We start from the raw sequence: 12,307 nt of genomic DNA, 5'->3' as shown, positions 1-12,307 counted from the left end.
ATCATCTCCCAGAAGATGGGTTTATACGTAATCCTCTCCCACTCCCTGGGGGAGAAACCAGGTTTTTAAAGCTTTCTGGAAGCTTGGGCTCATTCTAGGTAATTTTTTTTCGCGCGGGGGGGGGGGGGGGGGAAATTATTCAAAGGGCCGGTGCTGTCACAGGTCCTAGGTCCCATCAAATGACTTTGCCTCAGGGGTAGGCAGTCCCACAAATAGTATCTATCTCTGACACAGGTTTAAAGATAAGATAGGTAGCAAGTTTCTGCATAGTGATTAAGGATAGAAGACCTACCTTTTTCTGTTGTTGAAAAAGCTGTATAAAGTGTCTATCACCAGGGTATCTTAAATGTTGAATTTGCCTGTTATTGTTATATTCGTTCACTGTATACATCATAGATTACCATTCAAGGCCTATTTTAGCTATTGGATGCATATTAACTAGACTGAGCGTAGCAGGGCTACTATTGGAAGACTGAGTGCTTCTGAAATTGCATTTCTTTATTAAATTTATATGCTGCCCATCTTGCTCTGAAAAGCGATTCTGGGCCGTGTTGCTGAGTTTCAGACTTTTCTGACATTGATGAGAATATCTTCCTTTCCTGTTTTTATGTGATGGAAAAGATTTGTTATTGAATCTATCTATCTATCTCAAATACTTAATTATGCTTACAATTATCCCTTGGTATTTCTGACATGAAAGCAGAGAACACGCTCGACTTGCAATAATATAAAGCCATTTTATCTTAAAGTCTTAAAAACAATTCTTCAGCTCAGGAGAATTCTGAAAAAACAAAAACAAAATATTTCTGTACTGATCATTAGATGGAAAGAAATAGTTGGATTTTGTGGCTGGTGTTTGTACGAACCTTATAACATCCATGTTGGTTAAGACTGAAGAAGCAAGTAGGACAATTCAGTTTTTAACAGTCCTTTGAGGAGTAATGGAATATTTTGGTATATCAAGTGTGCTAATTTGGGAGAATAGAGTCTAGCTATTTGTTTTCATTACTTGCATATAAACTTTCTTGTTGTCAAAGAAATAAACAACTGGAAGGCAAGTGATGCTGAATGTCATGTTTTCTCTAAGTTTAGGCCACACCTTGAAAAACATTTTAACATTTTTTTCCTATATGTTGTTCTAATGATATTTGATTTTTGAGTAACCTCCAGAGCAGTAATAACTGTAAAACTAGCAACATAAGTGTTACAAAATAATAAATAACTTCACAAATGCCAAGGAACAACCGCAACAAAATTCCTGTCCAAGAGAAACACTATGTGCTTTATTTGGGAGTGATCCCATTTCATTGTGTGCAGTTGCGATGGCATTGTTGCTTGATTTTTCTTATCTCCAAATTGATAATCTACAATGATTCTGCCGGATGTCATAAACCAGGGGGTCCTCAACCTTGGCAAAGCTGGCTGAGGAATTCTGGGAGTTGAAGTCCACAAGTCTTAAAGTTGCCAAGGTTGAGGACCCCTGTAAATAAACAACTGTTAAAATAAAGAGAAATGTTTGTAATATTTACTAATAGAAACATATTGCTTTACCTCCATTTGGAGGGATTTGTGGATGGTTCAGTTCTACTGATGAGCAAACCTTCTCTGATTTTTCCCAGTCATAAGCACTGTAGAGCTGCCCTTGGATGCTGACGTGCAGACAAGCAACCTGCTGATAACCTTCTTAAAATACAGTTCTATTGTCATGCAGGATACCAAAGGTAGGCAGTTGTATCAATACAGCTTTGTATTTCTGAAATCAACTGGTGGGGGGGAAGCTTGTTACTAACTTGACTGCTTAAAAAATTCCCAGCTAATTCCTCACGGATAGTAAAGTTCTTCAGACTGACAGAATGAGCTGTTTTCTTATTGCCAGATGACAATTATAAAAGATTAAGGAGCTTTGATGCTGAAGGAGAGAAAAACTAAATATAGAAGAAAATGTGTAAAAAAGATTTGGCACGTTCTTCCAAGTAAATAAAACAGTTGACAATTATATCTAAGTTAGCAAAAGATAGAGAGGGTATATAGCACTGCATTTATGAGAATACCCCAAAGGGAATACTGCGTAAGACAGAAGTCTGAGTTGAGAATAAACATTATCGCACTCTTCAAAACACATGTGATGCTTCATAGCTAGCAAAGCTGGCTTGTTGTGAGTTGGTAAAAGAAAGTTGTATCAAGGTGATAGGATTTAGCTCGAATTTAAAAGTTTTGGCTTTCTACAAAAAGTGTTGGAAGATGATGGTTCACACTTGGATAACTATGTATTCATAGTTGTTTTTGCTTCACCCTTTCAACCCAGTATTTCTATATGTATGTGTTTGCGTTTGTATTATACTGTGTATTGTGTTAATATATGTATTTGCCTATGCACATATATGCATACAACTATGAAATACATTTTGGCTTTTATGTCTTTTGGGGAATGTCTGTTCAAGTGTTTCTCCCCCCCCCTTGGAGCTGTATCTTTGGATTTTGTGTCAGATATGTGTGTGTTTTCTTATTGAATCTACATTTTTATGTAAAGATAAATGGTGAATTTTTATGTAGAATTCAGCCACTCTTCATTTAGTGACTGCAATCTATACCAGTAACTTTGGTGTTAAGCAAAATGGTCACTAAGTAAACCATGTGACAGAAAGAGAGAGAGAGAGAGGGGAGGAGGGAGGGAGGGAGGGAAGGAGAGAGAGACTTCTGGTTGCTACTATCTCACTTAGACAAAGTTCTCATGCAGCAACAATGGCATTATTTTCACTCTGGCATGTATTGTTCAGATGCAAAAATTTGGTTGTAAGTGTGCATATTGGTCAAAAATATTTTTTTTACTACAGTTCATTAAAGTTGGATTTGCGAGCAATCACTGTGATACTTGCTAAACAAGTAGTATATGTTCTTGGGGATTTTCTTTTAGAGAATCACCGTCTGCTTTTCTATGAAATTGCTATCAAAGTGTTGTGCTTTTTTTTTTTTTTTTGCATATGAGGTCAAGTCCTATCCTGTGTCCTGCACTTTGAGTTGAAATAGACATTAATGGTCATGAAAAAAAAATATTGCCAAGAAGGATGAGATGGAAGGAGAAAGCAAATGAGGGTGGATAAGCTTGAAGCATGTTTCTTTAATTGTTTGTGTTTTTGCTTTACAGCATCATGCATTGGTGATCTAGTTGTAAAACCACTCCAGGAATTTGGGATGTGTGATACTGTATCATTAAAACGGGAATTATAAACCATCTGAAATCATAGATTCAAACTGGTTTATTTCTAGAAAGTTAACTATGAGTTACTGCTTGTAGTGTTTGGACATTCTGATTTACCACACTTTGGTTAAACCAGTCCTGATTTGTATTGTGTCCAGGCTACGCCATTGAATTAAATGATAGAAATAGATGTGATGCACGTAGCATTATGTAGTTCCTTTTATATTTGCATTGTAGTTTGAATCACTATGTATATCAACATTAAGCAGTAAGAGAAATTTCTGCAAGTCATGGGTTGATTTAAATTTCATTTTCAATATGAAAGTTTTCATCCCCCCTCCCCCGTTTAAAATATAGAATGCTTATAAATTCTATTTGTTCTTTTTTCTGTTAATTAGGAATATGATAATAGTTCAGTATTGAATGCTGCTTACTATAGTGGAAGTGACTAATTATCTGCCACAGTGGTTGGAGTTTTCACAATTGATGCTTAGTTCAATTCTTGAAATATTTAGTATGGCAGTACTTTACAGTGAATCCTCTAATTACTATTTTCATGTTGGTGTAAATTTTTATTGATTAATGAAATTTATATAGAGTGATATATTCAATGAAAATTTGTTTTAGAAATGTGTTAATGAGCTTATAACAATATAAATAGATAGAGAATATTAGTTTATTTTTAATTATATAACCTGGATGAAATGTTATATTAGTGAATGAATTGGTTTTGGAAAGATATTGACTTGATTATAATTTTTTAAATAAATGGAGAATTCTTTAAGTTTAAGTTTAAATGTGTGAAGAAATATAGGTTTTTATAGATTGAATTTTTTTATTGATTAATGCAGTTGATGGTTAGACATAGTAATGAATGAATTTATCTGAAAATGTATTAATTTGATTATAATATTCCATATAGAGAGGGAAATTTTTAAGAAATATTGTGTATATATTTATTTATGTTATTGTCTGTTCTTTAAAAAAAATGATCACCATATTTCCACGTGGGTTTTTAAGCTGTGTTGGTGTAAAATGGAAAACTAATAAAAATTGTTTTGAAAAAAAAAGAAAGAGAAATTTCTGCGTCATGGGTTGATTTAAATTTCATTTTCAATATGAAAGTTTTCATCCCCCCCCCCCCCGTTTAAATGTAGAATGCTTATAAATTCTATTTGTGCTTTTTTCTGTTGGTGTTTTCTATTTGTTAATAGTCTCTACTTTGACAATGAAAACAAGCAAATTCTGGTCCAATATGTACAAGCAAATTCTGGTCCAATTCACTGTGTGTTTCTTCTCATCCATAACAGGGTCAAAATTGGCATTCTCAGGGAACCTGTGCTATTGTATAATAATGCATTTAAGATTTGGAAAGTCGTTTCAGTGCTAAAGCACAAAGCATGGCACTGCTTAAAGCAATTATGTAGCTAAGAAAATGCTGGTAAATTAACATATCACTAGTATGTAACTGCAGGAATCTAAAGTTAAATGCTTGGCATGAAGGAATAGTGTGTGCAGTGTAATCCCCAAGGATGAGACTTAACTATGACACCTGAGCAGTAAATCTCTGGATTTTGCAGTGAAAAGATAACAAGACCCTAAAGTATTATTGGTCTCTAGAGCTGCTGTTCCTGGAAAAAGAGCATTTCAGCTTGTTTTTCAATTGTCATGAGTGGATGTCAGGTGTGTTACTGGTATTTAAAGGTACCTATATACAGCTATACAGTCACATGTACTCATATAAAATGATTCAGGTATTGCAACAAATTAAGGTTGACTACAGAAGTTATGATTAATGTAGATTGGTAGTCTGCTTTCTCAGCAGAAAGACTGGAGCGAAAGAGCAGTGTGGAAGTGTATGAAAGTCATGCAATTCCCAGTTTATTAAGCCAGGGTTCATTTGGGTGGGTCATTGAGAACCTGCTACCTCATGGCAAGCAGCAATGCTGGCTGCTGTTTGATAGTCAAGAGAATCATCATCTCTTTAACAATGGAAAATACTAATGCTGAAGACTAAAAAGAAGATAGCTTCGGGGTTAAAAACAAAAATAACAAAATCGTTATTATTGTGGGATCCTAAGTAATATCTTTGAAGTACAGTTGAAGTACCATGTTGTATCATCTCTTGCTCTGTTGTGCTTATGGATTTCTGTGATTTCTGATTTGTGTATTGACCTTTTCACATGCTAAGGAATGGTTACATATATTATGACCTCATGATATTCATTTGCAGATGAACACCGACTCCATAGTGGAAAGCTCTGCCTGATTATCTTAACCTGCATAGCAGAGGTAAGTTTTCCCTGTCCATATCCTCCATCTCAGTAGCATATTTAAAAATCAATACCTCAGGATCTATGCATTACCTTCCTCCATCTCTGAAACTGAACGATAATCACTGCAGTTTTGAGAAGTAAATCACTTGGTGAGATTTGGCTAACTGAAAACATAGTTCTCATTTAGCTACTATTTTTATTAGGATAAAAAAAATTCTTAAGACTGTAAATATTGGACACCACTTGTTTGTTTTTCATATATAAAAGGAGGTCCTCTTTTCGCCTTAGAAAACAAGGAGACTTGAGAAAGGGAACTTAGAGTCAGAAATGGGAAACTTTTGAAATGTAATAGTGCTTTCCTCTTTCCATTTTTATGAGAGAAAGAGTATTTGTTCATATCTACATTTCATAGATGGAATTACCTTTTCTGATTCACTCTGTATTGGCCTAACAATTTGATAACTTGTTAGACTAAACATGTCATGATTCTTAGCCTCCATCAGTTTTGTTTTTTTAATAATCTGAAGTCCATGGAAGCTGCCAGGTCTTGGATGTTTAAAATGGTAGCTCAAGCTGCCATAAAACAACCATTGAATTCATTCAGATGTTCATCATTAACTGTTGCAATTGTCTTCTGAGTTTATTGAAGCAGTAATTTGAAAAAAATGCATTGATCATGTAATTATGGATTATTTAATCATGAAATTGAATGGGAGGATCATATACAGTACAGTGTATTTAGGGCTGATTCTGGAATGAATTTGCTTCAGAATTAATGTTGCTACTTCAGCAACAGAGCTTCCTTTAAAATGGTGGTTCTGATAGGTTTGTGCATTATTTAGTAAAGAAGTATAGTAAATACATTTTTGTGTGAATTTTGTAAAACCTCTTCAGGTTCCTGATGCAGATCAATGATAAAGGGCAAAAGAAACTAATGACAAAGTATACATTAGTGCCATACTTGCAGTTATTTATATTTTGAGCTGAGATACTGAACTAGATTGACTATATATTTGGGGGAGGCTAGGTTGAAAGATGATTGTGGTTTTAAAATTGGAGAAAGAAATATCGATAACCTGAATTATGCTGAAGACATTAATGTAGTAGCTGAAGATGCAAATAATCTGGAAACTTTAGTAATGAAAGGCAAGTACAGTAATAAAAAGTGACTAAGATTATATATTAAAGAAGACCAAACTAATGACAAGTACTGCAACCTGTCTTAGAACTGACAATAAAGATATACTGAAGCAGTGGATGTGTGATATGTCTATTCCAACAAATATCAAAATTGTGAAAGCAATGGTTTTCCCCATTATAGTTTATGAAAGCAAAATTTTAAATTTGAAGAAGCAGAAAAGAATATTGACACTTTGGTATAGGAGAGGACTCCTGAGAATTCCATGGATTACTAAGAAAACAAACATAATTGATTGAAAAATCAATTCAGGGTTGTCACTTGAGCTGCAGAGGACCAGGCTTAATTTATACTTTAACATATTATGCAAACATCTATCTGTCTTGAAAAGTGTGTAATACTGGGAAAGCTTGAAGGAATAGAGGAAGAGGATAACCAGCAACAAGGTGTGTACATTCAGTTGCAATGGAGATGGATGTTTTGCAGGAAAAGCCTGAAGGACCAGGTTGGGGCAGAATTCTGGAGAAGATCTGTGTGGTCATTAAGACTCGCACCAACTTGAATAATCACAATTAGTCAGCTAGATGAGAGATACATTTGAATCATCTGCCAAGAGTAATATTTACTTATTGTTTCATTCATAAATGTTGTCTTTCAGTACTACATTGATGTTATGTGTGATTTTGCTTACTTTGGTTATTTTTCTTTTTCCGTAGGACCAGTATGCTAATGCTTTTCTGCATGATGACAATATGAATTTTCGCGTAAACCTCCACAGAATGGTAAGTTGTCTTGATCAGGAACTCTGTTAGGGCAAAGTCAGCCTTAGAATATTTTTTTTTCTCTTTCCCTTTTTAGTTGTATTAGTGATTTGGGTTTGATGTTTTTCAGCTGGTTTGTATTTTAACCTTTGTAAGTTTGTTTTTTATTTTAATTTAATTTAATTCTGTTTGCCACACAGAGTCACTTGTTGATGTTTAATCACAATAAATAAAATGGATGCTTTGGTATTAAGCATTTGCATGGTGATGTTGGTAAACATCTGAGAGTTTCTGGTGAATGTTAAGTGTACTTGGTGATCTGGGCTTATTTTTCTTAATCTTCTCACCCCTATTCCAGTAGTTCATTGCAGAATGCAAGACTGGCTCATAGTCAGCGTCAAGCAGCCTCATCTTAATTTCTTGAGTGGGGTGAGCTTGTAGAACAATTTGCATTGAGGCAATGAGAGACAACTAGATCTAGGGAGATATTAAGGAATAATATATATTTCATTTATTAAATTTATATATGTATGTAAATTTATATATGTATGTATACTTTCATATGTGGACAAGGCAGTGCTAAGATGACATGACAGATGCAATCTGCTATCCCATGGGATTTTTTCATGGGTTCCCAGCTATTTCAATGGTTGCTAAAATGTTTCACTTCCTATTGTTTTTAACATTTTTTAGAAGCAACCAGGATACTTACTAACCCTATTAATTTCTTTCTGTTTCATCCTATACTATGTGACTACAGGAGGAAAAGGTTAAAAATAGAATGGAGAAAGAGTGGAAATTCCTAAAGCACTCATTTTTAGAGTAACTGTAGGATTTAATTTTGTTTCAGCAGCAGACAAAGTTAAACCTTTGTTAACACTCTCTCTGGTGTTCTTACAACATAATTGTCAAAGGAAAGTGAGTTTAACCACAAACAACCCTGGCCTGTATTCTAACTCATGCACTGACTGGGTTATGTTAAAACCTCCCTGAGTCAACTAATCAAAGTATATTGGGCAAAGGCAGCCTGTATGCATCTTGTGTGAATAGCTGCTGCTTCTATTTTTGCAGCTGATAGATAAAGATGTAATGAACAATCATAACAAGAAAATCTATCCAGCTATCTCAATATTTTCTCTCTACTCTGGTTGGTATTGCAGTTGCCTAAGCTACCTTTTTGCTCAAAGCCTAATTAATAAAAGAACTGCTGTGGGATAGAAGAGGATAGTGGTGTTTGCAGGGAGAGGAAGAGAAGTAATATGCAGTATAATGCTATAACAGAAATTCCCAAAATTACATACTTGCATCATACTTGCATCTGACATCAGAATGCTAGCAGATAAAGGTTGGATTTGCATGATGATGTCATCATGTGAACATCATGATTTTTCCACTATTGTGACCAGCTGACCTACCTATATGAGAGGATGAAAACATTCCTTTTCTGAGCAGTTTGATTTATATGGAAAATAGTGGTTTGGGTGATCATTGCTTTATACCTTCTGACTAATTCATATTCACTTGTTTGAAGCCTATGAGACACAGAAAGAAAGCTGCTGATAAGAATCTTCCCTGTCGACCTCTAGTTTGTGCAGTGCTGGGTAAGTAAAATGCCAGATTTTGTCAACAGCTTCTTCACAGATGGGGGGGGGGATAAAGGGTTGGTGCAAGAGGGGAAATATTTATAAACCTAATTCTGAGATGCATTTCATTTACCAATATAATACAGTTCTATGCTTCCCACCTACTGCTTCCTTCTTTTGGCAAGAAGTAAAAAAACATTTTAGACCAGTGGTTCTCAACCTTTTTAATGCCGCGACCCCCAACCGGTCATAAGTCGAGGACTAAACCGGTCGTAAGTTGAGGACTAAACCGGTCGTAAGTCGAGGACTACCCAACCGGTCGTAAGTTGAGGACTTTCCCTGCCCGGGAGCGCCGCGCATGCGTCGTTCCGCCCCCTGCGCCGGCCGAGGCGTAGCTGGCAAGCGGCAGAGATGGAGCAGGCCGACCACCAGCTGGCCCAGCTCAAGGGAGGTAAGGCACCCGCCGGAAAAGGGGAAAAAAATGGCGGACAGCCTTGCTTGGCGACCCCCGTGAAATGGTTGATTGACCCCAAATGGGGTCACGACCCATAGGTTGAGAACCGCTGTTTTAGACAAACCCATCCCAAACCGATTGCAGAGTGAGGGAATATATTTATTTTAAAATACTTTTAGATCATAATGGACTAGGTGGTTAAATTCCTTTATACAGGTAGTCCTTGACTTATGACCACAGTGGAGCCCAAATTTTTTGTTGTTAAGTGAGACATTCGTTAAGTGAATTTTGCCCCATTTTGTGACCTTTCTTGCCACAGTTGTTAAGTGAATCACTGCAGTTGATATGTTAGTAACCAGGTTGTTGAGTGAATCTGGTTTCCCCAATGACTTTGCTTGTCAGGAGGTCATAAAAGTTGATCACATGACCTTGGGACACAGCAACAGTCATAAATATGAACCAATTGCCAAGCATCTGAACTTTGATCACATGCTTATGGGGATACTGCAAAGGTTGTAACTGAAAAATGGTCATAAGTTACTTTTTTCAGTCTCCTTGTAATTTTGAATGGTCGCCAAATGACCTGTTGTATGTCCAGGACTACCTATATAGGGTGAGTGCTGTATATAAATACAATTAAGTATAGAATGTTTTTATAGAGGACTGAATGCAAGGGTCCTATAGGACCTCTGTTTTACAGTTTTTTGAATACTGATAGAGGAAAACTAGCAAAGCTGTTTGGGTTATTTTGTTAACTTAGAATAAATATATTGTGTTTATGTATTAGAATAAAATATTTCTGAGTGTAGGTGATGTTGTAAGACTTGGAGTTCATGAACAATTTAAACTGCTATTAAGATTTTTGTCAGATATTTTTATACATTGGAGAAACAACTTTTTGATACTTGTTTCCTATAGGAATTTGCCAATTTGATATAATGCCAGTTGTAGCAGTTACAGTTTTTTTTATATAAGTAACAGTGGAAAAGATAAATAACAATTGGAAGATGGGATGCTTGGAATTCTCACAAGTTTATTCCTTGGAATTAATACCTTCACAGAGACATCTAGCTGCTAAATTAATTTTAGATGATAGTCAAATTATGAATCAGTAGTATCATAAGAAGCTGGAGTTCATGTCCATTTTTATCCATGAAACTCACTGGGTAACTTCGTGCCAGACATTCTTTACTGTCCCAATTTATCTCACAGAGTTGATACAGGATAAAAGGAGTTGAGATCTACATGTAAACCTCTTTGGGCTCTTGGAGGAAAGGCAGGAAATGCAATAAAACAGCTGCTGAGAGAAAATTTCTTTCATGTTAGATCCCTGATTTATTATGCCAAAAAAAGAAGGAAAATACTTAGATCAACCCTTAGTTTGCCGTTGGAGTAGAAGTAATTCCATTATTTTAGTTTTAACGTAAGAGAGTAAGAAGCTAACAATAGTGCTTTGCAAAATATTTCATTCAAAACATTCTGACCTTGGAATGTGCTAAGCTGAATGTTTCTAGTGCTGCTTTTATTATTTTTACAAATAATTCAAAGCGATGAACATATCTAACAACTTCCTCTTCTTATTTTCTCCACAAGAGTAACCCTGTGTGGTGAGTTGGGCTGAGAGAGATTTGACTGGTCCAAAGTCACTCAGCTGGCTTTCGTGGCCAAGGCAACATTTGAACTGATGGTCTCTTGCTTTCTAGCTCAGTGCCTGAACCACTTGACTAAACTGATTCTTTTAATGGCTCTCTTTATGGAACATTTGAGGATTGGAGTGCTCAGTATGGTATGAAGGTTCTGTGATGGACCATTTTGTAGATCATGCATACTTCTAGTTCATAGACAAAATATCTATCATTTTCAGACAGATAAGCAACTAATTAGATAGGGAGACATAACAGACGTCATTTCTGTGATGTCTCCCTATCATGAAAATGGAATTGCTGGGAGCTGGGAGAATTAATAATAATACTAGGAGCAAGGTCCTTTCTGAAGGAGCAGAAAGGGCATTACAGCAGAGATTTGTGGTCAAACAATAAATTATGGCTGGCACAGTCTCTCTGAAAAAAGAAAAGATCATGAGATTGCCTACTTGCACCCTTTGTCAGTAATCTGCAGAAACTGAGGTCTTTGTTGTTGGCTCGTGAAATCAGTTGCTGATAGTCAAGAGTTTTCAACCAAGCTCATAGCTGTAATGGAGCCTATATGGACATAAGGTTTGCATGAGCCTCATTTTCTGAACAATTTCAGATGTAATTAATTTACTGCTAAAGAGATTTTCTGAGCAGCAGGATCAAAAAAAAAATTCACTTGGTGAATCATAATCTTTTTGGATTACAAGTGGAGAAAGATTTTTAAAGATTTAAAAACTTTTGGCAAAAAGCTTAATAAGTGGATGTAATAACATTTAAAATAGATTGTTGTTGTTAGTTGTGAAGTTGTGTCCTACCCAATGTGACCCCATGGACAACGTTCCTCTAGGCCAGTGGTTCTCAACCTTTTTAATGCCGCGACCCCCAACCGGTCGTAAGTCGAGGACTAAACCGGTCGTAAGTCGAGGACTAAACCAGTCGTAAGTTGAGGACTACCCAACTGGTTGTAATTCGAGGACATTCCCTGCCCGGGAGCGCTGCGCATGCGTGGTTCCGCCCCCTGAGCCGGCCGAGGCGTAGCTGGCAAGCGGCAGAAACGGAGCAGGCCGACCACCAGCTGGCCCAGCTCAAGGGAGGTAAGGCACCCGCCGGAAAAGGGGAAAAAAATGGCGGACAGCCTTGCTTGGCGACCCCCGTGAAATGGTCGATCGACCCCAAATGGGGTCGCGACCCATAGTTTGAGAACCGCTGCTCTAGGCCTTCCTGTCTTCTACCATCTTCTGGAGTCCTTTTAAGCTCACACC

At 36.5% G+C, this 12,307-nt stretch overlaps 1 protein-coding gene across 1 annotated transcript in view; it reads left to right on the top strand.

Moving 5' to 3' along the window:
• Window positions 1-12,307, top strand: part of ARMH3 (armadillo like helical domain containing 3) — a gene marked incomplete at its 3' end in the record, with an annotated part of 88,854 nt that overhangs the window by 15,651 nt on the left and 60,896 nt on the right. Inside the window, 4 exon segments of the mRNA XM_015813789.1 lie at window positions 1,620-1,721; window positions 5,433-5,491; window positions 7,330-7,395; window positions 8,906-8,975. Of these exon segments, the coding sequence (XP_015669275.1) occupies window positions 1,620-1,721; window positions 5,433-5,491; window positions 7,330-7,395; window positions 8,906-8,975 (297 nt within the window).

This window comes from Protobothrops mucrosquamatus, unplaced genomic scaffold, assembly GCF_001527695.2.
Source record: "Protobothrops mucrosquamatus isolate PMUCROS unplaced genomic scaffold, P.Mucros_1.0 scaffold195, whole genome shotgun sequence".
Lineage (NCBI taxonomy): Eukaryota > Metazoa > Chordata > Lepidosauria > Squamata > Viperidae > Protobothrops > Protobothrops mucrosquamatus.
This window is presented reverse-complemented; position numbering and strand designations above follow the sequence as displayed.